At 55.7% G+C, this 27,980-nt stretch overlaps 1 protein-coding gene and 1 non-coding gene across 2 annotated transcripts; one reads left to right on the top strand and one right to left on the bottom strand.

The window, feature by feature from the left end:
- Positions 1-162: 162 nt before the first annotated feature.
- LOC122384159 (transformation/transcription domain-associated protein-like) lies at positions 163-27,901 on the top strand. The gene is made up of 30 exons (XM_043371233.1): positions 163-248; positions 1,852-2,075; positions 2,414-2,524; positions 2,812-3,000; positions 3,251-3,445; positions 3,868-4,029; positions 4,364-4,604; positions 5,228-5,432; positions 5,858-6,028; positions 6,404-6,698; positions 6,969-9,491; positions 10,735-11,627; positions 13,517-13,661; positions 14,076-14,330; positions 14,666-14,812; positions 15,316-15,525; positions 15,774-15,929; positions 16,798-18,486; positions 18,819-18,949; positions 19,244-19,403; positions 19,954-20,181; positions 20,679-20,882; positions 21,372-21,539; positions 22,167-22,418; positions 22,770-22,958; positions 23,173-23,269; positions 23,654-23,862; positions 24,193-24,357; positions 24,846-25,005; positions 25,331-27,901. Exons 2-30 carry the CDS (start codon positions 1,896-1,898, stop codon positions 27,082-27,084), a joined length of 11,484 nt encoding a protein of 3,827 aa, XP_043227168.1. The 5' UTR covers positions 163-248; positions 1,852-1,895; the 3' UTR covers positions 27,085-27,901.
- Trnal-aag lies at positions 15,091-15,172 on the bottom strand. Its single transcript has one exon. It is a non-coding gene; the product is annotated as a tRNA-Leu (tRNA).
- Positions 27,902-27,980: the final 79 nt, after the last annotated feature.

Below are 27,980 nucleotides of genomic sequence, written 5' to 3'. Positions count from 1 at the left end.
TAAATAAGAGCATGCTGCACCAATTGTATTCGATAGGAAAAAATAGCTCCGATTTGATTGGCCAAAGTTTTCCACGAACAGCAAACACTTCGCTCATTGGCTAAGAAAGGCTAGACTAAGCGCGAGTGACGTAAGGAGACAGCGATACAAATGCGATTGAACACTCACCAGGAAGTTTTGCCGCGAGCTGGAGTTGCGTGAAAGGAATGTGGTGTTTTAAATAGAAGTTTTTACTCTTTTTTGCCCAGGTAATTAGCATATTTTGAATTTATACCCCTCGTTATTTGTCAGTGTGACATTCTCACACATTTTCAGTTATATCTTTGTCTGGAGAACTTAGAATTGTGGTTTATTGGATGCGTCATAAATGTCTATGCAACGTGTTATTAGTCTAAAAGTTATTTTGTACATAATATTAATATTTATATTCAGTTCACAGTGCTTGCATGTTGCAAAAATGTTAATTCAGGGTTTGACCTGTCTCTACCGTCATGCAATGACTATTTGATACATATAGAGTGTAAGCTATAGGTACGGATCTCGCGAGATAAAGCGGTAGGTTTTGCACTTTAACATTTCAGGTTATATCTCAGAAACTAATCAATCTACAATGAAGCCATTTTACACGATCATGGCCGGCTTGTTACCCAACAAGTCGATCGCATCTTCAACACTTAAAAGCTTAAGATGAGGCTTCAAAAATCTCAAGTGCTTTTCTAGGGTTAATATAATTGCTTTGCTGTCCCTTGTCAACCATGCAGGGCACAGATTCAGCTTACTCATTCACCTTGCTGCTTGCTAAGTTCCTTTCTGCTAACTGTTGGAACTTGACTGGGCTGGAAATTAGGAGCTTGTTAGGCCTAAAAAATAAAGGAAGCAAATCTTGCCTGGCATTTAGAAAGGAATCTTGAATGATAGATGGCCAACCACTGCTAGAAATGTACCAATAGTATCGTACACTATAACAGAGGTTTGGTGAATGCGTTGGTATTGTTTTTTATGTAGAATATTGATTTGCTTTGAGGACTATTATACAAGCTATTGAGTTTTGTGTGTTTGCTTATCACACAATATTCCAAACAGCTTGTAGAGGACAAAATGCATCAGTAGCTTTTCAATATTTCATATAAATAATATTTATTGGCACTTGGCAGCCCCTATTATTTGTTTCAAATTGTGTGTTTTATTGCAATGGATGTTGTAATGGATGTTGTAAATTACCTATGTGTTGTAAGTTCCAATGGAGCCAAAAAATGGCACATGTTTACAGACATTTTTTGTTGCCTTTCGCCTAACAAAAGTCATGCATAATCATGTCTATACATCATACATAACATGACTTCCATACATCATACATATCACATATTTAAAGAAAATCACAGTTCAGTTTTCATAAACATAACCCATTTCTACACATTTTGTGACAGAGGAGGAAGGTGGATGCCATACAAGTACGCATCTATTTTCAATGAAGGGAGTAGTTCCTTGATTATTTCATTTTTAGAAAATCATGGTTTCATGACACTTGTAACACAAGATTTGTAATCACATTTTAGCTCATTGGTGGGTGTTACTGACATTCATCATCATGCATACATTTTTTAATTGTACAGTTTTGAACCTTAGTAGGTTTTTAACATGTACATTTGTAACAGTTTGCTTAAAGAAGATTAATTTAGCTTTGATTGATCAATATTCAATTTATCTATGTAACAAACCACCATAAGCAAATGACCTAAAAAGTTTTCATTCCCTCTTGGTTAGGCCCTTACAAATGTCACCTTACTTTGGTCTCCATCACCATAAAAACTGCTGCTCCTCAATCAGTGACCTCCCCTCTATGCTCTCCAGGACCGCCCGCCCGCCGTAGCGGGGCCGCGGGTGTGTGAGCGGCGATGGCGACGCCCGGTACGGCGGCGCAGTCGGGCGGCGGGAGCGGCGGCGCCGCGCTGGCCGCCGCCGACCCCGCCGGCCAGATGGCCACCTACCGCTCCTACGTGGCTCTGCTAGCCGACACGAACGCCAAGGATGAGAACAAACTGAAGGCCGCACAGGAGATCAGCGATAACTTCGAGGTGGGTGCCCGTCGGCCGGCGACTCAGGGGAGGGATGGTGGGCAGGTGCGGTCAGATGACACAGCCGTGATGGGATTAGTCATGTGAGGAAGTTTTGGAGCCCTCTTGGCTTGTTGTGACCGATGCTAATGACTGACTATGCGTGGGCGATACCAGGACGCCTGATTTACGGCTCTTGTCTGCCATACCGTTACCGACGCCCGCCCGCTCACCCAACACTCTCCCGCTCCCTGCCGTCAGTAGGTACCGTATACTTACCGTATACTTACCGTATACAGTAGGTACCGTAGGTACCGTATACCGTCAGGTTAGTAAACCTGACTTGTGCCGTGTTTCAGTTCATCGTGAACCACGCGGCGTTCCCGCAATTCCTGGACCTCTTTGTGAAGACGTGTCTGAAACTGCTGCTCGAGGACAGTCCGTGTTTTATCGCCGAATATAATGTGCAGGTGAGTAGAGAGTGCTCCGTGCGTCAGCGGCCCAGGAGCAGCCGACTATATGGGAGCCGGGCACGCCAGAGACGGCACGTGGCTGGTCCGGGGATTTCTTTCAGGGAGCTGAGTCTTCCCCAAGGTTGACATCTTGCGCTCAAAAATACTGTTTACCAAGATGAGCCTACTTTCATAAGAATCATGCTGTCTAGAAATCTGCTCTATGGCTGATAAGAGGTCACTTGTTTTGAGCATGTCATGCCGCTCCCGCCCGCTTTGTGCTCTGACCCGGCCGGTGCCTGCAGCAACTGCGGAAGCTGGTGCTGGACATGCTCCACCGGACGCCGGCCGTGGACGCGCTGCGCCAGTACACGCGCAGCATCATCAACGCCATGTTCAAGCTGCTCGAGATCGACAACGAGGAGAATGTGCTGGTCTGCCTGCGCATCATCATCGAGATGCACAAACAGTTCCGGCCGGCGCACACACCCGAGGTGAGCGAGGCTAGTGGTCCGTGGGCCTTGGGGGCGACGGAAGTGAGAGCCAGGGACGCTCTCCTGGCTCCACCGTCCGGTCGCTAAATGTAATGACCTGACGGATCGTCGCTAAACGCTATTGTTTTGCCGACTGCCGTCTAATTTTGAAAATTGCTGGAGTATCATTTGGATGTCATTTTCATCGATTTAAGATTCTAGCTAGGTGAATATGTCTCAGCTGATCGTTTATACCTCTCTCGTCTGACAGATTCAGCAGTTTCTGACGTTCGTCAAGTCGATCTACAAGGAGCTGCCGAACCACCTGAACAAGGTGTTTGAGCGGCCTCAGAGTGTGCCCGTATCGGACATTAGCGAGGTGAACCTGAGCGCCCTGCTCTGCGAGACCTACACCATCACCACGCTGCACACGGAGCGACGCAACGCCGAGGGAAACGCCGTCACGGTGAGCCAACGGGAGGGAAACTCCGGGACAGGTAGTATGCCAGGCGATAATGCCTGAGCGTTGATCCGACTGAAAAGGAACACCGGTACAGTGGAGGGATGCGCCGGGATAGTAAAGCTTACTGAAAGGATACGCGGGGCTGGTTGACGACCAGGGGTAATGTCGTGGGAGTGAGTGGATTAAGAAGCGAGTCGTCACGGTGGGAGGACCGAGAGGCTATTTCGTGACGGGGATTCAGACGGCGGCAGCTGCTGGTCTGTGCAGTCTGGCTGCCGGCTGCTGGCTGCCATGAAAGTGACTGTGTTCCCGTGTGTGTTGGTGCCCTATGAGTGCACTCACAACGCGATCACGGCTCGTTCGCTGTCCATTCCGCTCCCGGCAGCCGCCGCGCTCTGACTCCGCTCTCCGTCTCGCTGTTTTAGTTCAACCTGCTGCCGAAGGCGGTGCTGTCGCTGAAGGTGGTGGCCGAGCTGCCCATCATCGTGGTGCTCATGTACCAGCTGTACAAGCAGAACGTGCACCAGGACGTGGCCGAGTTCATCCCGCTCATCATGGTGACCATCACACTGCAGCCCAGTCAGCAGGTCAGTGTCACTTCCCCATACTGCCATCGGGGACGTCAGTGTTCCCATCCCCTTCTTCTGTCTAGGTGACACCAGTCACACTCTGCATCCAGGCCACTGCGTGCCAGTGTTCTTACGGCCTAGGGGTATGTCTCGTTCGGTGCACTGCCATTAGGCCAATGTCTATCTCTCCCATGCGTAATATGAACGTGATTCCTAGGAAAAATATAGTGCCGCTAGTTTGTCGTAGGACCAGCTAAAACTATACAATGTTGTGGTCATAGCAGTATTCAAATAATATATTCGGGCTCGCGTCAGTCGTGTTTAGCGTTACTTTACGAACCGCTCGTTTCAGATTCGCTCGGCGCCCAATTTCAACCGGGAGATTCTGGTCGACTTCATGGCGGCTCAGATAAAGACGCTGAGTTTCCTGGCGTACATCATCAAGATCTACCAGGACCCGGTGTCCCAGCACAGCGTCAGCCTGGTGCGCGGGGTGCTCGGTCTACTGATGCTCTGCCCACCTGAGGTGGCCCACCTGCGCAAGGAGATTCTGATCGCCGCCAGATACATCCTGCAGACCGACCTCCGACTCAGTGAGTGCTGGTGGAGCGGCTGGTAATGACTGATATAACTGCTCAGTTAGTAATGTGGCAAAACAGAGATCGCATCCTCTTAGCTAGACGTGACGTAGCGTATCTTTTATACAGTGTAACAGTTTTCACCGGTCCTAGATACAGCTATTTAGCTTGTATGGGACTCAGCTGATACCGTCGGCCAGTGTTGCTGGCCGATGAACATCTTTTGGCGATCAATATGCCGATCAATATGCAAAAGTGCCGATGAATATTTTTGCTCTGAGGTTTCCTTTTCATCTAACGTCACTTTCATGTAGGTTGAATGCACATTACACGTGTAAATGTCATGGAAAGAAGCCGCAAACTCGGTTCCGGCGTCCTCACCGTTTTATATGTGTTATGTGTTTTATCGTGCATAGTTTGTGCCGTACATGGAGAAGCTACCGTGGTATTACACTCGTGGTGTGTTTGTTCTCACAGAATTTGTGCCGTACATGGAGAAGTGGCAGTGGTCTGATGGTGTGCCTTCTCCGACAGAGTTTGTGCCGTACATGGAGAATCTGTTGGACGAGACTGTGTGCTTTGTCAGTTTGTATAGTGTTTTTTTTTTACAGTTTGTGCGAACTGCGATGTGTTTTCAGAGTTTGTGCCGTACATGGAGAAGTTGCTGGACGAGACGGTGCTGCTGGGCGTCGGCTGGACGGCCAACGAGTCGTGCCGCACGCTGGCCTACACCACGCTGGCCGACCTGATCCACCACGTGCGGCAGCACCTGCCGCTCAACCACCTCACCACGGCTGTCCACCTGTTCTCCAAGAACGTGCACGACGAGTCGCAGCCCACCACGTGAGTCGGTGGGACGCTGGGCGACGGTGGCCTACGCAGAGTGGGCGAACAGTGCCAGCTCATTGTCACCGAGTAGGTCGGGAAGGGACGGAGGGGAACAACCGTCATGGAGGCCGGCAGCGACTGGTCATGCCCGGGCTGCCCCGATTACGATGACCTGTGGACTATAAATGTAGTGATCACTGATCTGAATGTTTTACGTGTTGGAGTGGTGTAGATATAGCCATTATCCACTGCAGCTGCAGACGTTGACATGTCCGCAAGCTTAAATGGTCCAGCGTGCAGCAGTACTAGCCACTAGGCCTTCTGATTTATTTGAGGGTGGGTTGTGTCCCGAACTCCTTCTGACGGTGCGCGGGCTGGACGAGCCAGTACCCGCTCGGCTGGCTAATCTGCGTGTCTAACCTACCTTCCCCGTCCGTCAGGATCCAGACCATGTCGTGCAAGCTGCTGCTGAACCTGGTGGACTGCATCCGCACCAGGACCGAAATGGAGAACGGCGACCGGCACGCCCTGCTCATGAGAATGCTCGAGGTGTTCGTCCAAAAGTTTAAAACCATCGCCCAGACACAGATCCCAGCGCTCATCGCCAAAAGGTGGGGACCGACAGTCTCTGAATTGTAGTTGGCTCTATGGTGCAAGCCATCGCACCTTTTCTTAGGCTGATGTACGAATGGTTTTGCAAATGAACTTGTTAAAACCTACGATGAGTTGTATTAGTGGTTTAGCAGATAATATTATGGCCGGGAGCTTCGACACTGAGTGCCCAAGTTAAAGGCGAATATGACAGGCTAATTATATGGACCAAAAGCTCCTTCCTACTGTTAAAACACCCCGAGCACAAATGGAATTCTTCATAAAGCAGTGTTCGAAAGTAGAGGTAGTTGTCTCAGCTCTATAATTGCCCTTTGCATCGAACTTGCACTCTTCCTCTATCGACTACCGTCTGACCGTGTTTCTCCGTCCAACAGCGGCTCGGCTGAGGGCGGCGCCGGCAGCAGTTCCACCTCGCCCTCCGCCGACGGTGACGGCTCGGCGGCCGGCGCGGACACGCCGACAGCGGACGCGGCGGCCGCCACGGCCGAGCTGTCGGCCGCCGAACTGATGGCCGAGCTGGCCGCCATCAGCGAGCGGCCGCCGGCGCCGGCGCGGATCGGCCTCACCACCAGTCCGGCCACCACGTACAGCGTGGTCGACTGTCGGAATCTCGTCAAAACGCTCATCTGCGGCGTGAAAACCATCACCTGGGGATGCGCATCGTGCAAGGTGAGGACTGACAGGCGCTGGGAGCTATAATTAGCAACAATTGCAGCGTAGTTGGCGTATCCCAGTGGTTCATACTAATGGTTTAATATGTAGCAAATGTAGAATATGGCCTTAGTAAAGCTGGGGATGAATGTAAGTGGTTGCACAATAAACATCCCATCATATGGGACTCATGGGATTGCTGACCGACTTTGCGCCGTCTCATGCCGTTGTCTGCTCGCCGCCCGTTGGGTGGCTGCCGTGCTCCTCTGACTCCGCTCTCCCCTGCAGGTGGGCGGTGACGCCGTATCGGCGCAGAAGCCGCAGTCGCGCCAGTTCTCGCCGGCCGAGACGCTCGTCTTCATCCGGCTGGTGCACTGGGCGCTGCTGGCGCTCGACATCTACACTCTGAACGGGCAGCCGGCGGCGGCCGGCCGCCAGACGCTGCCGCCGCCCGGCCGCAGTAGGGAGGAGAAGGAGGTGCTCGAACACTTTGCCGGCGTGTTCGCCATGATGCACCCGGCCACATTCCAGGAGATCTTCAGCACCACCATCGGCTACATGGTGGACCGCATCAACAAGAACAGTGCGCTCCAGATCGTCGCCAACAGCTTCCTGGCCAACGCGCCCACCTCGCCCATCTTCGCCACCATCCTGGTCGAGTACCTGCTGAACCGGATGGCCGAGATGGGCAGCAACCAGGAGCGCAGCAGCCTCTACCTCAAACTCTTCAAACTCATCTTTGGCAGCGTCACCATCCTGCCGCACGACAACGAGCAGATGTTGAAGCCCTACCTGCACCAGATCGTCAACAAGTCCATGGAGCTGGCGATGACGGCTCGCGAGCCCTACAACTACTTCCTGCTGTTGCGCGCGCTCTTCAGGTCGATCGGCGGCGGCAGCCACGACCTGCTGTACCAGGAGTTCCTACCGCTGCTGCCCAACCTGCTGCAGGGCCTCAACAGTCTGCAGTCTGGCCTGCACAAGCAGCACATGAAGGACCTGTTCGTGGAGCTGTGCCTGACGGTGCCGGTGCGGCTGTCGTCGCTGCTGCCCTACCTGCCGATGCTGATGGACCCGCTCGTCTCCGCACTGAACGGCTCCCAGACGCTGGTCAGCCAGGGACTGCGTACCCTCGAGCTCTGCGTCGACAACCTGCAGCCAGACTTTCTGTACGAGCACATCCAGCCGGTGCGCGCCGAGCTCATGCAGGCCCTATGGCGCACCATCCGCAACCCCACCGACCAGATCGCGCACAACGCCTTCCGCGTGCTGGGGAAATTCGGCGGCGGCAACCGTCGCATGATGGTGGAGCCGCAGACGCTGCAGTACAACGAGCGCGAGACGCCCGGCCCGTGCGTCACCATCCAGTTCCAGGAGACGCGCCAGCCGGTGGCGCTGCCCATCGATAAAGCCATCGAGACGGCGTACGCCACGCTCAAGTCGTCCACCTCCGACCCCTACTACCGCCGACAGTCGTGGAAACTGATCCGCGCTTTCCTGGTGGCGTCCATCTCGCTTGACGACGATCGCGACAGCATGTACAAGCTGCTGTCGCATCCGAGCTTCCACACGGGCGACGTGCTGCCGGCGCACTCGGCGCTGAGCCGGTTTCCGGACGCGGCACTGCGCGCTGTGCACCAGACGGCGCTGACGGCCATGTTCATCGCGGCGGCCGTGCGGGAGCTGCGTGACGAGGTAACGCGTACCATGATCTGCGTGGTCAACCACTACACACTGGTGGCGTGCGTGCAGCAGGCAGGACCGTTCGGAGCCAGCGCGCGCCAGCTCAAACTGCAGGGCATGGATCCGCTGGTTCTGGTGGACGCGCTGGCCTACATCATGGGTCACGAGGAGAAGGAGCTCTGTAAGCCGGGCCGAGTGGCCATACAGGTGATGCTGGGCACGGCCACCACGGTGATGGGTTCGCTGGAGCGCGCCTGTCAGCTGCCGCTGATGGAGAACCTCTCGGAGCGGCTGTACGGCCTCTGCTACGAGCGGGCCTGGTACAGCAAGCTCGGCGGCTGCGAGGCGATCGGGGCGCTGACGTCGTTCATGGCGCCGCGCTGGCTGCTGGAGCGCCAGTACGTGTTTGTGCGTGCGCTGCTGTTTGTGATGACGGACCTGTCCGGTGAGGTGTCCAGCGGTGCCGTGGATAAGGCGCGGCAGAACATGGACAGACTGCTGACCACGTGTGCGGTGCCGGCCGCCGACCAGCCGGCCGACGGCGCCGAGCTGGCCGCCGTGCGCGCAAAGTCGCAGCACGACGTGACCAACGAGCTGGTCCGCCAGCTGACCAGTCCCAACAGCACAGCGCGGGAGCAGGCCATGCACAGTCTGGAGCTGCTGGCCGGCCTGCTGGGCCGCTCCACCTCGGAGCTGATCGGGCCGCACAAGGAGACTCTGGCCGACATGGTGCCGCCCAAGAAGCACCTGGTCCGACAGCAGCCGGCCAACGCGCAGATCGGCATCATGGATGGCAACACGTTCTGTTACAGCCTGCAGCCGCGCCTATTCACCATCGACCTCAACATCAGCGAGCACAAGGTCTTCTTCAGCGAGCTTTTCTCGCTCTGCGAGGCAGACGACGCTAGTCTGCTGAAGCTGCCCTGCTACAAGTCCATCAACCTGACGTCGATCCGGCAGTCGGCGCTGCGCTGCCTGGCCGAGTGCTACTACATCCCCAACTACCGCGACAAGATCTTCTCGGTGCTGTACAACCGGGCGCTCAACTCGAGCAATGCAGAGTTGCAGGAGTGCGGCTTCCAGTGCATGCAGAAGTTCATCGCCGGCGCCCAGCCCGACATGGAAGTGGTGAGTATTCCGCCCGTGGTACGGGGTCCTTTGTCGTAGGAGAATGATAAAATCCAGTTGTGGATGGATAGATTATGTAACATGTCATACCAGAGAACGATGCTAACATTCCAAGGCTCTAACCTGTATGACTAAGACTAAGTTGTTTTTTCTAAAAGAGTGTAATCGGTTGAACAAGTGGTGTTAATTAAGTCCTCTGCAGTTAGCCCGCATACATTCTGTGGTGCGCTCAGCGTGTGTGAATGTACAGGGGTGTGCACTAGAATCCGGAAAAACTTAAACTTGGTGTATCATATAAACTTTTTTAATATATCACTCTACTTTTCCTCATAGTTTTGTGACTTCAGTCGCCCTTGATCGGAAACAAAATAAGTAGAAATGTCCTCTGAGTTAGAGCGCCGCACCGCGATTTTTGTGGCCCTCCGCTGCGGCCGCGCGCCCAAGGAAATTTTGGACTTCTTTCAGTTCCCGAAATTGACCGCGTACGACTTTGCGAAGTTTCTCAAAGAGTCTGAAGAGACGATGAGTGAGTCTCTGACTCCCAAGAGGAAGGAACAGGGCCAATTCGAGGTTCAGAAGCGGAATAAGGACTTCTTGGAGCAGCCCGAGGCCATTATTGGAGAAGGTCCGAGCCTGCCCATGCAGAAGGTGACTTCGAGGCTCAATCTGCGCAGGGCAACAGTTCTTCGTGCCATTCACGAGGATCTCCGATATCATGAGCTACGTTCTCGAGGTGAGGCAGATGCTCTCAGAAGTCATAAAGACCGGGAGACTCGGAGATGTGAGCTGCTCATCACTTCTTTGAAGCACAGAGCTGCCGGCCGGATCCGCTTCTTTCTCTACGAGAAGAACTTCTGTATCTGTGCGACCACTATCTGTGGGGCGTCCTTGAGAGAGAGTCCAACAAAGGAACTCATAACATTTTCGACTCCCTGAGGACCGCCATTATCCAGGCCGTGGCCAACTTAACCCGGGAGCAGGTCACCAACGCCTGCGGCAGGTTCCGGCGTCCTGTGGAGGCTGTGATTGGAGCTGGAGGGGGTTGAGTCGAACCTTAGTACAGAGGCGGGATCAGTCTTCGCTATAAAGGTAAAATTTTTGAAATGAAGCCTTGCGATACCAAATAAACCCTTCAGTTCTTTCCCTTGGCTTTTTTCCGGATTCTAGCGCACACCCCTGTACACTATGCTGTGATATCACAAATCTGACGCTCGATGTGTCCCGTGCTCGCCGTGCGCCGCAGGTCCACCAGGAGATGCGTCCGCTGCTGCTGAAACTGGGCGACCACCGCTCTCTGAACCTGACCGTGGTGCCACGTCTCAGCTACCTCACGCGGCTCTTCCCAAACACCTTCAAGGAGAAGCTGTGCGAGCAACTGGTGCAGCACCTGCGGAAGTGGATGGAGACAGCTATTCAGAACCGCAACGGCCAGACTGCCGTGGCCGCCGCCGCCGCCGCCGGAGAGGATAAGGAGAAGACGGCCAGCCTGCGCACCGCGCCCACGGCGACCCCCGAGTACCAGATCTGCACGGCCATCCTGGGAATCTTCCCCCAGATCCCGGCGGCCAGCAGCCGGTTCGTCGAGCTGCTGATACGGCTCGTACTGACCACAGAGTCGCAGCTCTGCGTGGACGCCGGCAGCACCATGCGCGCACCGCTGCTCAAATTCCTGGCGCGCTACCCGCAGGAGACGATCGACTTCCTGCTGACGGAGAACGTGTTGAAGGAGGCGCAGAACAGCCGCTTCCTGAAGTACCTCATCCAGCACGAGGATGGCCAGTGTTTCCGCGACATGGTACAGGCGTCCGTGGACCGTCTGACGACCATGGTGTCGGGCGCTGTGTCCGTTCAGACCGAGAAGGAGAAGTCCGAGCTGCAGTACCAGGCGGTGCACGTCGTCTACCTGCTGACCAAACACGACGACCAGTGGCTGGCTGGCCAGCGTCGGCTGGTGGAGGCGCACCAGCTGGTCTGGTGCAGTGACGCCTACCACGAGCAGCATCAGCGTGGCGAGCGGACCGAGGCCGGCCACTGGCAGCAGCCGTGGCTGCTGGCGCGCATCCTGCTGCGCTACTTCATCCACCACCCGGACAACGTGCATCTGCTGCTGCAGCTGGTGCGCGCGCTCACTTCCAGGTCAGTCGGAGAGGCGGGCAGGGGGGGGGGGGAGCACCGCTTAGGCACCGCTTACATCCAGGCAGTGCTGGAAATGAGACCGCTTTCTGGTCCCGGCGTTTTATTCTCCGGGTGAGTTAGCCCGTCTAGCGCTTAGCTTTTGGGACCCTCTCAGAGCCGCGATTGCTTTCGCCGCTCGGCCCATTCGAGATGCGAAGTTGATAGTCGCACGAAGTTTATTTGGGGCCTCTGAATATACGACTTCGAAATGAATCGATTCTACAAAACCTTTTCCTTTCATCTATATGCATACATTAACAGTAACCCCAGACTAGACTGGTTTGGCTGGCCCTAAATAAGCTTTGTGTGACTATTAACTTTGCATCTCGACTGGGGCGAGCGGCGAAAACAACCGCGACACTGGTTGGGTCCCGAAAGGCTAAAGATAAACGCTGGACGGGATTAACCCTATTAGTGGCAGGGGGGGGGGTTGTTTTTATCCACCCCTCAGGTTTTTCGGGAATATCTCCGAAACCGCTGAAGCTACGATGCTGAAATTTTCTGACTTTTCCTAAAACTAAATTGGGCACATTCCCTGAAAATTTCAAGTTCATAACTTTACCAGGGGCGGCTCCAGAGCACTGGGAATTGGGGGGTCCTATTCGTGAAGCGAGTCATTTGGGCGAAGATCACGATGCTGCACCAGTTTTACGAACAGTGAATAAAAGGTATCATGTGATAACATATACAGTTATTGTGCATCCTCTTTTGACACGTTTTTGCTATAATAGGCGGATCCAGGCGTCCAAAAAGGGGGGTTATGTTTTACCTCCCAACATAGGTGCCCTGACACCGCCTATGCATTACCAATACAATTTTAGTCGTTCTCTCATAAGAAAATTATAACATAACAAGACCATTACCACCCTTTTTAGAAACAGTACCAACAAAAACCTTATTTACTATATTTTTTGTGTACCCCCAATCTCAATGATCTGTATCCGCCTATGATTTTTGAAAATGCATATTTTTAGGATCCATGTGAATTCCTGGTTCATTCTCTATCGATCGGCAAAAGTTGCGTTAAGATTGGTTCAGAAACCTGGCCGTGATAAACAGTCTAAAATGTATCTGCAATTTGCCCGTTTTTACCCCCCCCCCCCTCTACCCCCCCTGTTGACATTTTTTAATTTTTATTTTTTAGAAATGTAGATCACGTTGAGCGAAATCGAATGCCGTTTGAATTTTGAAAATCGGCCCGTTAGATCTCGAGATATCAAGGGGGGGTCGTAAACAGCCCCCCCCCTGCCACTAATAGGGGGTAGCCAGGAGCCTGCCACTAATAGGGTTAACCCGCGAGGAGAATAAAACGCCGGGACCAGAAAGCGGCCTGATTTCCAGCACTGCATCCAGGTCAGTCAGAGAGACGGGCAGGGGGGGGGGGGGGGCATCGCTCACATCCAGGTCAGTGGGAGGGGCGGGCGGACAGGGAGGCACCGCTCACATTCAGGTCAGTCAGAGGAGGCGGGGGGGGGGGCACCGCTCACATCCAGGTCAGTCGAAGTGATGGGCGGGCAGAGGGGCACCGCTTAACTCCAGGTCAGTCGGAGAGGCGGGCCGTGCAGCCAGGCAGGGCTCCGCCCGGTAGACCGATCTGAGGCAAATAAGCCTTGTTGCCCTCTTATATTTAGCGCAAAAGGCTGACAGAGGCTCTGGGCGATGTCACTCGTATGCTTGCACGGCTTGATTATAACGAAAATAATAAAAGGGTTCTCTGTGCCCTGATACCGGGTTTCTCTGTTTGGATACCCTTGTTCTGGCGGACGGTTGGTCCGCGCCCGGAGTATTCAATATTGTTTTTGGTCGGAGTCGCATTGAGTGACGAGTGTATTCCCCTCCGCACCCGACAGGTACATTGTCGACTTCCAGTTCATCAAGGACTTCCTCGAGGGCACCGTGGCGCAGTCTTACACAGTGGCCTGGAAGCGGGACGCCTTCTTCAAATTTGTGGAGCTGTATCAGGACCCGACCACCAGCCAGCAGCTCAAGGCAAAGGTACGGCCGGATGAAGGGTGGGCTACGCACGGCGAGAGCACGGGTAAACTATTGGTAGCGAATCGATCGGCGCGGTGGTAATCTGGTCGGCACTGGTTGCTCTCTCATGTAGTGAGTCGGTCAGCTCCAATGAACCAACTCATTTCGTTCGTTCGCTCGCTCGTTCGTTTGTTTGCGAGCGTTGGAGCTGCAGCTGGCATTTTGCATTCCCCAACCCGTGTTTGTTTGATGCTCGCTGAACTATGTCTACTTTTCGACACAGGTGCAGCTGCAGTAACTGCATCATCATCCCGTGTTTGTCCAGTGTTTGTCCGGTGTTTGATCCCATCACACCTCTTGTTCTCCAGGTGCTGCAGTACATCATCATCCCGTGTTTGCCCGGTGTTTGATCCCATTACACCTCTTGTTCTCCAGGTGCTGCAGTACATCATCATCCCGTGTTTCGCCGTGTCGTTTGAGCGCGGCGAGGTGGACCAACTGATTGGCCAGCGGCCCGCGCCCGAGGACGACTCCCCAGAGAACATTGTCAGCGTGTTCATACGCGTGTTCATCGACACCGAGCGGCCGGCGCCGGCCAATGACGGCGTGCGCATCCTGCTGCTGCAGCTCTCCTGTCTGCTCATCGAACACGCCTCGCCGCACATCCACGACGCCGACAACAAGCGACAGGTACGAGCCGGCGCCGTCCCGGTGTCTCCATCCTGGCCTTCCATTCTCGTGTGGTCGGAGGCTGCTCTTCGACAGGCTCTGCCCCACAGGAACACAGCAGCAACACGCTATGGGATGCTTTCTGTGGTTGATGCTTTTTCATATAGACTTCAACCTAGCTCTGATTAAAAAATAGAAGGATGTTTTTGTGGATAACGGGCTAATGCTGAATTAATTTTTAAGACGGAATTAATTTTTTCCCTGCCACCCGTCTTCCCTTTCATTTGTGGTTTTCCGTTGCATCGGTAACCCTTTGACCGATCCCCTCCCACCCTGTCCCATCCGCCCGACCACAGGGTAACAAGCTGCGCCGTCTGATGACGTTCGCCTGGCCGTGTCTGATGAGTAAGAACTGCGTGGACCCGACCACCAAGTACCACGGCCACCTGCTGCTGTCGCACATCATCGCCAAGTTCGCCATACACAAACGCATCGTGCTGCAGGTGAGGAACGGTCCCGCAACGTAGAATTCTGAATACATGGATGGCCGAGCGTAGCCGCAACGTAGGATTCTGAATACGTGGATGGCCGAGCGTAGGAGTACGACAAAATAAAAGCATGCTATGGGCGCTACTTCGGGTATTTTGGCGTTGGTTTCCTGAATGGCAAGGCGCCGATAGAAGGGTAAGGAGCATGACTCAGGGTGGGTGTGTGGGATGTAGCGGTGGAATGGGGGACGGGACTGCGCCTGGGGGGGGGGGGGCGACCAATAGCAAAGATTTGGCAGCGGTGGGATTCGAACCCACGCCTCCGAAGAGACTGGTGCCTTAAACCAGCGCCTTAGACCGCTCGGCCACGCTACCTCTGAGCGACGGGTCTGGGAGCCGGCTTACGGGTGCAAGCTCACGCTCACATGAGATGACATGACGTGACGTAGCGCGGTGTCCATCGGTCTATATCTGTCAGACTCCACTCCTCTGTTGTGACTGTGTCTGCGGCCGCCCAGGTGTTCCACAGTCTGCTGAAGGCGCACGCGATGGAGGCGCGGCCCGTGGTGCGCCAGGCGCTAGACATCCTCACACCGGCCATGCCCGTCCGCATGGAGGACGGCAACACGATGCTCACCCACTGGACCAAGAAGATCATCGTGGAGGAGGGCCACCACTCGCTGACGCAGCTGGTGCACATGCTGCAGCTGCTGGTGCGACACAACAAGGTACGGACGCCGAGCTCTCAGGCGGGAACTGACTGGGGAAGGGCCGGCGTGGACAGTGATACCGGGGGACACGGCAGGCGCGGGTAGTGCCAGGAGAGTCGGCAGGCGTGAATATGCTGGGGACACGACAGGCGCAGACAATATCGGAACAGGACAGCCTGGCTGACAGTGTTAGGGTCAGAGACAGACTCTCTAGGATGCTCCTGGCGCATATTATGATGCACTAACTCTCCTATACCCATCACCAGGTGTACTACCCGGTGCGGCACCAGCTGCTGGTGCACATGGTGAACTCTGTGCAGCGGCTGGCGTTCAGCACCAACGGCACCCCCGACCAGAAGAAGCTGGCCGTCGACCTGGCCGAGGTCATCATACGCTGGGAGATCGTCCGCAAAGAGGATGAGGTCAGTCAGATGAGGACTGTCGGGCCTTTGTGGGTCAACGTTAGTTGGCCGGAGCGGATGTCACTGCAGGCTTGTGCAATGTGCAACCCTGTTACTAAACCGCCGCCTGGACTAGTCAGTAATGCTAGTGCGGGCAGAGCATTCAGTTCACTATTGGCCGGATTTGGTTGATTTTCTTTCGGGCTGGTCAGTTAGTGTACTGCTGGATTAGTAGTTAGGTAAAGAGCTTAAAGGGACCCTCCCACCTTAACATTAGATTTGAGTTGAGATAGCCAAAATGCGGTCCCTGGCTCACAATTACCGGTTTCGGCACTCACAACATCGAGAAATGCCTTAAATCGGAAATATTGAATTTCAAAATTGCAGCATTTTGATTCAGAGGGGCTAAATGCATAGGAATACCCCTCTGAATGTGTGACGTCAGCGCAGATATCTAACGATTTTTAAATGTTTGACTAAAACGTTTTGTAGCACGCGGTGGTATACCTATGCCGCTTTGCGCGCAACAAGTGCCGCGCTTTCAGCTGCCAAACTATTGCTTCCAAATAAAGTCGCTAGGAACAGCGGAGATCCCAAAAAGTAAACAAAAGTAAAAGTCTATTATCTGGAAAACCGGTGAATATTTTTCGGTAAAAGTTGGTAGATATTCGTTTTCGCTCTTTCTGAACCGAGCGACATCACTTTCATGCCAATTCATAAACTTTTTTGAAGGTGGGAGGGTCCCTTTAACTTAAAGCCTGGGTCTAATAACCATTGCAGCCAAAGCGATCTTATAACCCAGTCATCTTCGCCGTCATTTCACACCTGCGCCGTACTCTGACATGTTACTGAGTTCTGACACTGACCGTGCCCCCGTCCCGCGGCGCAGGAGTCGCTGTCCAAGGGCGGTCTACTGAAGCCGGGCATCACCAAGGAGTCGCTGCGGCGCATCGACAAGACGCACGCCGAGACGCTCATCAACTTCCTGCTGAAGCTGGCCTGCCAGGTGAACGAGCCGTCGACCACGCCGGGAGCGCCGGGCGAGCAGCTCTCCCGCCGCTGCGTCCACCTGCTGAAGCTGTCGATGCGGCCGGGCGTGCTGCCGCACGGCGACCTGCGCATCACCTGGGTGGACAAGCTGCTGTTGTCGGTGGACACGGCGCAGCCCAACTACAGCAATATCTGCACGGCGCTCGACCTGCTCACCTACCTGCTGAGCATGCTCAAACGCGACCAGATCCTGGCCAACTTCAAACACCTGCAGGCGGGCCTGTCGGCCTGCATGGTGTCGCAGAACCAGAAGGTGGTGCGCGCCGTGCACCTGCTGCTCACCAAGCTGATGAGCATGTTCCCCACGGAGCCGACCGGTTCGGCCGTCTCCTCCAAGTACGACGAGCTGGAGGCTCTCTACAACCATGTCAGCAAGGTGGTATTCGAGGGCCTGGTGTCGTTCGAGAAGAACACAGCGGCCACCACTTCCAGTTTGTACGGAACGCTGCTCGTGCTCAAGGCGGCCGGACACAACAACCCCTGCTATGTGGACCGGCTCATCTCGAGCTTTATGCGCGTGCTGCAGCGAATGGCCCGCGACCACCTGACGCAGGGAGGCGAGAGCACGCCCGTGGCCGTCGAACTGCTTATTCTGGCGCTGGACCTCGTCAAAAACCGCGTGGGAGTCATGGGACTGGACATGCGGAAATCCTTCATCGGCGCTATCCTGGTGAACCTCATCGACAAGACGTCCGAGGTGAAGGTATTGAAAGCCATCACGAAGATGGTGGATGAGTGGGTGAAGAACAAGTCGCCGATCGCCATCAACCAGGGCCCCTCGCTGCGGGAGAAGTCGATTCTGCTGGTGAAGCTGATGCACTGCGTGGAGAAGCGCTTCACCGACGACCCTGAGGTGCAGGCGCAGTTCCTCGAGCTGGTCAACTACATCTACCGCGACGACACGCTCAAGAGCACCGAGCTGACGGTGAAGCTGGAGCCGGCCTTCCTGTCGGGTCTCCGCTGCACCCAGCCGGCCATCCGCGCCAAGTTCTTCGAGGTGTTTGACACAAGCATGAAGCGGCGTCTGCACGAGCGACTTCTGTACGTGGTGTGCAGTCAGAACTGGGAGCACATCGGCCACCACTACTGGATCAAACAATGTCTGGAGCTGCTGCTGGTCACCGCCAGCTCGACGGCCATGCAGCTGTCGTCGGCTAGCCTGCAGCTGCCCAGCCTGTGCTCGGTGATCCAGCTGGGCGAGGCGGCCGAGCGGCAGGCGTTCCACCAGTACCGGACGGCACGCGCCGCTGAGCCAGCCGCTGACCTGGACACCACCGACAGCAGTAACGACGAGCTGGAGCTGGCCGAGCAGGCGGAGGCGGCGCGGCCCGGCGCGCCGCCCGCCGTCCCGCTCCAGCTCATCGTCGCCCGTCAGGCCAAGTTCCTGGAGGGTGGCAAGGAGGTGCGGACGAGTCACTTCCTGGCCGCCCTGGTGCAGCTGTGCCACAGCGACCAGCCGCTGGCCGAGCGCATCTGGCTCGACTTCTTCCCGCGCGTCTGGAAAACGCTGACCGAGCGCCAGCAGCAGGTGAGCCGAGCCCGTCCTCTGAGGCGCCGACTCTCCTCTGTCCTCTCCGTTATCAGCAGACCGTCATTCAGTTTTTGTGGCCAATTCTTGGATTGGTCAATCGCCTATCACTGATCAAAGTGAATCAGGAGCCAGCGAATCAAAAAAAAAAAAATCATCGGTTTCATTTTCGAATAAAACATGCGATGTTTCATCAATATCATTCCCGGAGTGCACTGTGCAAGAGCTGTAAACTGTGCGCATGCACCTGGTTTCATTTTTATCTATACGTTACCTGTGCGGTCCCTTGACGTGTCCTGGTACTCCCCTGACGTTCCCTATGTCCTCGCCAGTCGCTGTCGGCCGAGCTGGTCCCGTTCCTGGTCTCGGGCGCGCACAACATCCAGAAGGACTGCTCTCCGTCGGCACTCAACACGTTCGTCGAGGCGCTGGTGCTGTGCCAGCCGTCAGTCAGTCTCAAACCGTGAGTCGGGGTGGTCGCTACTGCGCTACTCAACCGACTAAACTAGTATTTCGGACCTAGAAATGTATTCTCAAAAGCCTGTCTTTTCACGTATTTCATTATTTCACGATTTCGGCTTGTTCCTACTTTAGTGTACCGCGAAATCTGAATGTGTTTAGGTGCGAATATCAACTGTACAGAACCTTCGATCATCCACTGTTTTGACGCAAGGCATAAGCAGCTGACCTCCCGCTGTTTTGGCGCGAGTTTACAGCTGACCTCCCGCCCTTGTCTGTCCGCCTCGCCCTGTGTCAGGTGCGTGATGCGCTACCTGGGCAAGTCGCACAACCTGTGGTACCGCATGGCGCTCTCGCTGGAGCAGATGGCCATGGAGAGCGGCTCACTGCACCTGATCCGGCCCAAGAAGGAGCCGGCAGACATGTACGACTTCGAGCCCAGCTCCAGCAACAAGGAGGTGCGTCAGGGACAGGGTGTGGTGTTTATTGGTCGACTGGCCGTCACAGTGGCTCGCTCGCACACAGTAGCTTACTTATGTCCTATGACCCTTCACTCTTCAGTCTACCGCTCTTAATTTCTTTTCCATCAAACAATACGTGATTCAAAACATGATTTCCGTTGTCCAACTGCTATTGCCCACCTGTACGCCGTTGGTCAGCTGCAGATAACCGCCGCTATGACGACTCGCTGCCGGTGTGGCCGTCTTCCGTCACCGCCCGCCCCGCGCTGTCCACCGTTCCTCACTGCCCGCTCCGCTCTGCCTCCAGGAGAGTCTGGAGATCCTGGAGAGTCTCTGTGAGCTGTACGAACTGCTCCGGGAGGAGGATAACCACCGCTGTAACTAGTCCCTGTACGGACTGCCCCTTACCGTCCCACTCTGTCCCCAGGAGAGTCTGGAGATCCTGGAGAGTCTCTGTGAGCTGTACAAACTGCTCCGGGAGGAGGATAACCACCGCTGTAACTAGTCCCTGTACGGACTGTCCCTTACCGCTCTGCGCTATCCACAGGAGAGTCTGGAGATCCTGGAGAGTCTCTGTGAGCTGTACAAACTGCTCCGGGAGGAGGACCTCTGGATCGGACTCTGGCAGAAGATGGCCAAGTACTCCCAGACCAACATCGCGCTGGCCTACGAGCAGCAGGGCTTCTTCGAGCAGGCGCAGGGTGCCTACGAGCTGACCACCAGCAAGATGCGGGCTGACTACGCCACCACCCCGGCGCCGGCCTCGCTGCAGCAGGTAACCGCCGCCGGACAGGAGCGGGGGGGGGGGGACTGAGGAGGGATCTCGGACTGAGGCGCTGGCGGGGAGGGGGAGCTGCGGTAGTCGGGTTGGGCTCTGGCACCGCGCCGGTCAGTCGGCCGTTGGCTAGGAACCCTGAACGGACCGATTGCCAGAGCCGCAGCACTTGGACGGAAGGAGCTGCCACTCCCTGACATCAGCTATCAGCAGACCGACGCCCCAGTCCGGTGACATTGATGCCCGACCGATGATGGGTTGTTCACGACCTGAACTGGGCCAGCTGACGCATCAGACTTTTGATAGGTCATCTGTGACTCATGACCTGACTTGCGACACTGACAACTGAGTGTAGAAGTGTGATTGCTGATATTTAATTTAGCTGACCCGTGATAGTTAGCTGGCCTGTGATGGCGACCACTATCCGTGCCCTCTTGCCTCCTCTCCCAGGAGATGTTGATCATTTACCATTCCTCTCCTCTCTCCACTCTCATCAGGAAATGCTGCTGGTGGAGGAGCAGTGGATCCGCTGCTGTAAGGAGCTCAACCAGTGGGACCTGCTCCTCGAGTACGGACGCTCCTCGGCGGCCGCCAGCTCTCAGCTGGTGCTCGACTCGGCCTGGCGCGTGCCCAGCTGGACCGTGATGAAGGACGCCCTGCAGCAGGTGGAGGTCAGCTGTCCAAAGGAGATGGGATGGAAGGTGAGTGGTCAGGGACACGGGAGAACAGGCTGAGTACCAGCCGTTGGGACGGTGATGTGGTGTGTGGAATAAGGGTAGAACACGGGAGAGCTGGCACATTGGTGGGTGGAGAGGGGCTCAGACGGCATGCGGGAATACGTGTGCTATTGGGGTGGGGGCGGGGGTAGGGAGAGGCGCGCTGAATGTCGGGGCACCGGGCAGAACGTGTTGGGATGAACAAAAAACAGACATGTAGAATGCCGATTATGTACTGGAGCTCAAAATATTGTTGCTGTGGATGGTTGTCGCTGTCATACCTAGCATGCCATGCATCTCGATAATGACAGCTAACTGTACTATGCAATGTTGCCTTTGGCTTTGTCGGATGACGATCTGAGTTACGACGATAGGAATCATTGAAATAAGTCTCATTGAATATACCTGTACCGTGGCTCTAGTGTACCTAGCCTATTGTCCACTAACTTGAACTATTGTGTGTTGTACCTCAAGGTGAACCTGTACCGCGGCTATATCGCCATCTGCCACCCGGACGAGCCGCACCTCTCCAACGTGGAGAAGCTGGTGGACCTGGCCACCAACCAGTGCATGAAGGAGTGGCGCAAGCTGCCCTCGATCGTCTCGCACGTGCACATCCCCTACCTGCAGGCGGCGCAGCAGGTGAGGTGACCCGCCGTGGAGTGGAGAGGGGAGGTGAAGCGAGAGAAGTTTACGGGAAGGCAGAAGAACAGGCGGGGATTATTGTGGCTAGCGTCTGGAAGGGCTGGATGGATGGGGGGGGGGGTCCCTGTACTTCTCTTGGAAGTGCTGAAGGGTGTCACTGTACAGTCTGTCTTAAAAGTACCGCGCAAAGTGACGGTGGATCCATCAAGCCTGACCGAGGAAGGGCCTGCTATAATTTGAAAGTCACCGAACCAATTGACCTGGGGAATGGACGAGGATGTCCATTGCTTCGGTGACTCAGATTTAGCAGTCCTTCCTCGGTCAGGCTCGATGGATCCACCGTTACTTTGCGCGGTACTTTTAAGACAGACTGTACTGTTTTGGGACGGTAGAGTGTGTTGTCTTTGTCTTTCTGTGAGGTGTGGATTGGGGTGCATGGTTTGAACTTTCTGCTATTGACTCTGATTCTTACTTCCGACTGAACGTCCCCGTGGAAGTGACTAAAACTCTCGGCTGTGTAATTGACTCCAACGCGCACCTCTGGCCCCACGCGTCCCCTGCTGTCACTGAATCTCGATGTCTACGACTCCTACCTTTAACCACACACTCATCCCGTTCTCTCAGATCATGGAGCTGCAGGAGGCGGCACAGATCCACCAGAACCTGCTGCACAGTCGGCAGAACGCCGTGCACGACATGAAGGCCATCGTCAAGACGTGGCGCAACCGGCTGCCCGTCATCTCTGACGACCTGAGCCACTGGAGCGACGTGTTCACGTGGCGCCAGCACCACTACCAGTTCATCGTCACCCACTACAGCGAGCACGAGCAAGGCGCCAACAACCAGAGCATGCTCGGAGTGCACGCCTCGGCACAGGTGAGTGTACCACTACTAGCACATCGTCACCCACTACAGCAACTAACAACCAGAGTATGCTCGGAATACACACCTTCGCACGGGTGAACCGCCGCCGCGCACATTCCAATGAGTCGAACCATGTGTGATACAGCACAGCACTTACCGACTGATAACATGTTGTCTCTCTGGTTCCACGTGATTCAAGCTATGATGTAACCATCTACCTTCATTTTACGAGTTTTTATTATAAATTCAATAAACCGTGTACAGATGTGATCAGCTTATATAAAGAATGATGAACCTTGAAATCTGGTGCATCTCTGGCTTCTGTCACTGAGTCGTGCTCTCATCCCCTTGTGTCCCCCACAGGCTATCATCCACTACGGCAAGATGGGCCGCAAGCACGGCCTGCTGGGCGTGTGTCTGGAGAGTCTGAACCGGATCCACACCATCCCATCGGTACCAATCGTCGACTGCTTCCAGAAGATCCGACAGCAGGTCAAGTGCTACCACCAGAGCGCCGCCGGACAGAGCATGAGCAAAACGGAGCTCCAGGAGGTACGAACTGCGATACTAACCACCATGTCAGCTTATATTGTGTCATCTGTTAAAATTAGTCTACGTAAATGGTTATAGGACGGCAGTGAAGTGTAGGCTAGCTCACCAACACCTGGATATTCTATCGGCCTTTCGACTGCCTCGTTCTGTCATACATGACAGGCCATAGGACTGAGTTTTCGGTTTTATTGACCGGTGTAATTCTCCCATTCAGGGCCTGGAAGTGATCGAGCACACCAACATGAAGTACTTCACCAAGGAGATGATCTCGGAGTTTTACGCGCTGAAGGGCATGTTCCTCTCACTGGTCGGTGAGTCTATCGTAATGTCCACTCCATCCTGGCGCTTGGTTAGCAGCGCCGTTCGGGGTGGCCCCATTGGTATGTTGTCAGCCCAACGTAGCGTGGATATTGTGATGGATAATAGTTATTTACACTCAGCTGCTGTCTTAGTCCGCCTGATGTGGACATTTCACTGTCATGAAATTAAGTCCGTTCTGTTCTGTGGAGAACCAACTAGCGGTGACGGTGATTGGTGATTGATGCCGTTATATCTCTGGTTAGTCGGTGGTCTTAACACATCTGATCGGTGTGTGCCGCCGGCGGCAGGTTGGGCTCGGAGGACGGCGCTGCTACATACCCCTGTGTAGTCGGTGTTGTTTATTCCTCTAACGTCCCCCTGTGTCTCGGCGGCAGGGCGCTCGGAGGACGCCAACAAGGCGTTCTCGGCGGCCGTGCAGATGGACGACACCCAGATGAAGGCCTGGGCGCTGTGGGGCGAGTTCATGGAGGCGGCGTTCATCCGCGACCCGTCCTCGATGGCCACCGGCGTGTCAGCCATTACCTGCTTCCTGCACGCCTGCCGACACCAGAAGGAGAACAAGAGCAGAAAGTACCTCTCCAAGGTGGGTCCCGGTGTTGGGCTGGATGTCCCGCAAACGTAGGCCTGGGTGGGATGTGCGGGATACACTCTGACTGAGGTGCGGTACGTTGGATGTATGTGTTACGATGCAGGGTGTTGTATGCTGAAGGGTGTAGGGTGTCTGTTGTGTGACTTATTCGTTGTGGCTACTTTCTGATCGGTGTGCGGCCTGTATGCCACTTCTATATATGGCCGCTTGTGTGACCGTTAGTCTCTTTCTTAGGTGCTCTGGCCGCCGACTTATCGGTGTGTGTGTGTGTGACTTCTGTGACGTCTATTGTGTCCATATGTGACTGTTTACCTCATTCCGCAGGTGCTCTGGCTGCTGACGTACAACGACGAGGCCAACACCTTGGCCGAGGCGGTGGAGCACTACTGTGCTGGCGTGCCGCCCATGCACTGGCTCCCCTGGATCCCCCAGCTGCTCACCTGCCTCGTCAGAAACGAGGGCAAGCCCATCATGAACCTGCTCACCCAGGTACGAGGGGCGGAACGAACAGCGGAGGAGGGGATCGGGCAGCGGCGGAGGGGGGGGCGGGGTCAGACCAGGGTCGGCCCAGGAGTCCGTCCCTTTGCCCTCATTTTACTCTTCCTGTCCTTCTGGCGGGCCATGATAAGGGAGCAGAGTAACTAGCATTGAAATGGGTATGACGTAAGGCAGTTATCGTGCCAGGACTCTGGCCCGATAATAGCCGGGTTTGTCTCGTTACCCAATTTCGTCATGTGTGTACCTATGCGAGCAATACGTTTGCGCTGTCTTATCAGGGGGCTGTTGGGTCCAAAGCTCAGTAACAACCCGGTACGTAATATCAGTCGTTGCGCCGTTTAAAGCTGCGAAAGGGCGACGAAATGGAGGTCGAAGCGCTCGGCTTACTTTAACACTTGACCTGCAAGCCATGTCACCTGACATACCGATGAACCGTCGTGACCCGGTAACCTATCATCTGACCTGACCCGCCCTCGCAGGTGGGAAGAACATTCCCTCAGGCGGTCTACTTCCCGATCCGCACTCTGTACCTGACACTGAAGATAGAGCAGCGGGAGCGCCACAAGACCAGCGGCCAGGGCGGCTCGGCGGCCGCGGCCTCGGCGGGCTCGGCATCTGCCGACGCGGCTAGTGTCGCCGGTAAGTGGGCGGCAGGGACGAGTCTATACGCAGCAAAACTCACACTTATGCATGTCTCGCAAGTAATTTGTGCAGCATCTTATTGAGTCCAAGTTCGCGTTTCTGGTATGGTTTGCAGAGATGAGAGGCCGAATAAAACATTTAATAATCGAGTTTTTTTTGGGGGGGGGGGCTTTTATATAATTTACTCGAAAACCCGTTGCCAAACAATGTGAGGTTGTGGCTGTAATTTTTACTAATTGAGAACCGCTCACTGCGCCGTAGATGTGCCGTGAATATCGCTTGCTGCATTGCGGTGACGCCGGCGGTGTTTCCGTGTCCCCAGGGACTGACGGCGTCTCCGGCTCTTCCGGCCCCGGTGGCGCCCAGTCGGCCGCCGGCGGCGACAGCGGCTCGATCCGGGCCACGGCACCAATGTGGCGCTGCAGCCGCATCATGCACAACCAGCGCGACGTGCACCCCACGGTGCTCTCCAGTCTGGAGGGCATCGTCGACCAGATGGTCTGGTTCCGGGAGAACTGGTACGAGGAGGTGCTGCGCCAGCTGCGACAGGCGCTCACCAAGTGCCTGGCGCTGGCGTTCGACCACCGCGCCGCCGTCACCGAGGCCCCCATCACACCACACACACTCAACTTTGTCAAAAAGCTGGTGGCCACGTTCGGTATCGGTGTGGAGAATGTGAGCAGCTCGGTGTCTTCGTGCCGAGACGCGTCGGCCTCCGAGTTCGCGCGCCGCGTGCAGGCCACCGTCCAGGACCCTGTGTTCCAGCGGATGAAGGGCCAGTTCACATCCGACTTTGACTTCACCCAGCCGGGCGCCATGAGGCTGCACAACCTCATACAGAAACTCAAAAAGTGGATCAAGATTCTGGAGGTGAAGATCCGCCACCTGCCGAAGCAGTTCCTGATCGAGGAAAAGTGCCGCTGGCTGAGTAACTTCAGCGCACAGACGGCAGAGATCGAGATCCCTGGCGAGTTTCTGCAGCTCAAGCACTCGCACTACTACGTGCGTATCGCACGCTTCATGCCCCGAGTGGAGATCGTGCAGAAGCATGGCACGGCGGCGCGTCGGCTCTTCATCCGCGGCAACAACGGCAAGCTGTACCCGTACCTGGTGGTGAACGACACCGGTCTGAGTGACGCGCGCCGCGAGGAGCGCGTCCTGCAGCTGCTGCGCATCATCAACCACTACCTGGCCAAGATGAAGGAGACGTCTCGCCGCTTCCTGAGCTACACGGTGCCGCGGGTGGTGGCCGTGTCGCCGCACATGCGGCTCATCGAGGACAACCCCTCCTCGATGGCGCTCCTGGACATCTACAAGCAGCGCTGCACCCACAAGGGCATCGAGCACGACGCGCCCATCTCGCGTTACTACGACCGTCTGGCGTCGATCCAGTCGCAGGGCGGCAGCACGTCCCACCGCGTGCTGCGCGAGAACCTGCGCGACGTGCAGTCGACCATGGTGCCACGCACGCTGCTGCGCGACTGGGCCGCCTTCACGTACCCCAGCGCCACCGCCTACTGGATGCTGCGCAAGACGCTGACATTGCAGCTGGCGCTGCTCGGCCTGGCCGAGTATGTGCTGCACCTGACCCGGCTGGCGCCCGAGATGATGTACATCCACCAGGACTCGGGCCTGGTGGCCGTCTCCTACTTCAAGTTCGAGCTGGACGACGCGGCTGGAGAGCTGGTCTCCAACCGGCCGGTGCCGTTCCGTCTGACTCCCAACCTGGCCGAGCTGGTCACCCAGGTGGGAGTGATGGGACCGCTCACAGCGGCCATGGTGGCGGCGGCGCGCTGCCTCTCACAGCCCAACTACAAACTGTCGGCCATCCTGCGCGCGGTGCTGCGTGACGAGCTGATCGCGTGGCACAGGAAGCGCCAGGAGGCTGCCGAGCCGGACATCAGCGGCCAGCAGATCATCCAGCTGGTCACCAAGGCCGTGAGCGTCATCAGCAGCCGGCTCAACAGCCTGGCCACCTTCGAGGGCACCGAGAGCAAGGCCAGCACGCTGGTGGCAGCGGCCGCCAGCAACGACAACCTGTGCCGCATGAACCCCGTCTGGCACCCGTGGCTGTAGACGCTCGGGCCGCGCTGGCGCGTCCGGTGACGACTGACGCAGGGGCGGACCGCCGGGCCGCTGACGGACAGACACGAATTGCCGTGTGGGCGGTGTTGGAGCGCCGTCCCTTGCTTCGCCGTGTAATTGTATCAGACTGTGTGTATTTGTGTGTTTTTATGGTGTGCCACTGAAGTACTGAAGTCGTCGCTCGTGTGTGAATGTTTTGTAATCATGTGCTCGCGTTGCTGCTCAGGTTTGTAACTGTGGAAGTCGCAGCGACTGTCGGCGATGGCGGGTATGTTGTCGCCACATATTGTGCCGTCGCTTCGTTTCCATGTCTGGGGCAGCGCTGGGCGCCCATCCCGAGGTTGTGCTTATGTCGTGTCTTTTCCGCGTCCTGGGTGAGGGTTACGGGGCGACGGGTGCCCCTCTAGTGCTGTGCCCCGTTCCATTGAGTTGTTTTAAATGAAATGTGCGTATCCTTCAACGAGACGAATCGCAGGGCTGGTCTCGACGTTCCTCTTCAGCCGAGAGGGACTCCTCGGCCGCGGAGGACTGCTCCCCTCCTCAGCTGGGGAGGACGCCGACTCTCCACCCACCCGCTCGCCCGGTGGTCGGCCGTGCAGGGTTCGTCGCGATAGCAGCTGCTGTGAGTGTGCATGTGAGAGCTGCTGTGTTTGTGCGCTGCCGGTGTCTGAATGGAATGTGTCGGTTACCGTTCTGTTCCCGCCGCCTGCCGTGTACGCCGTACAGGAAGGGAGAGACCGGTACCAGCCGACCTGACACGATCTCCTGCGTTGAGTACTGTCCTCAATACATGATCATCTTTCTCTAACGTCCTGTGTGTGGAATAATTCGGGGGCACTTAGTTTTGAACTCGCTCTCGCAAGTGGAATCAACATCACTTAGGTCTG

Source organism: Amphibalanus amphitrite, unplaced genomic scaffold, assembly GCF_019059575.1.
Source record: "Amphibalanus amphitrite isolate SeventyFive unplaced genomic scaffold, NRLGWU_Aamphi_draft 000014F_arrow, whole genome shotgun sequence".
In the NCBI taxonomy this organism is placed as follows: domain Eukaryota; kingdom Metazoa; phylum Arthropoda; class Thecostraca; order Balanomorpha; family Balanidae; genus Amphibalanus; species Amphibalanus amphitrite.
This window is presented reverse-complemented; position numbering and strand designations above follow the sequence as displayed.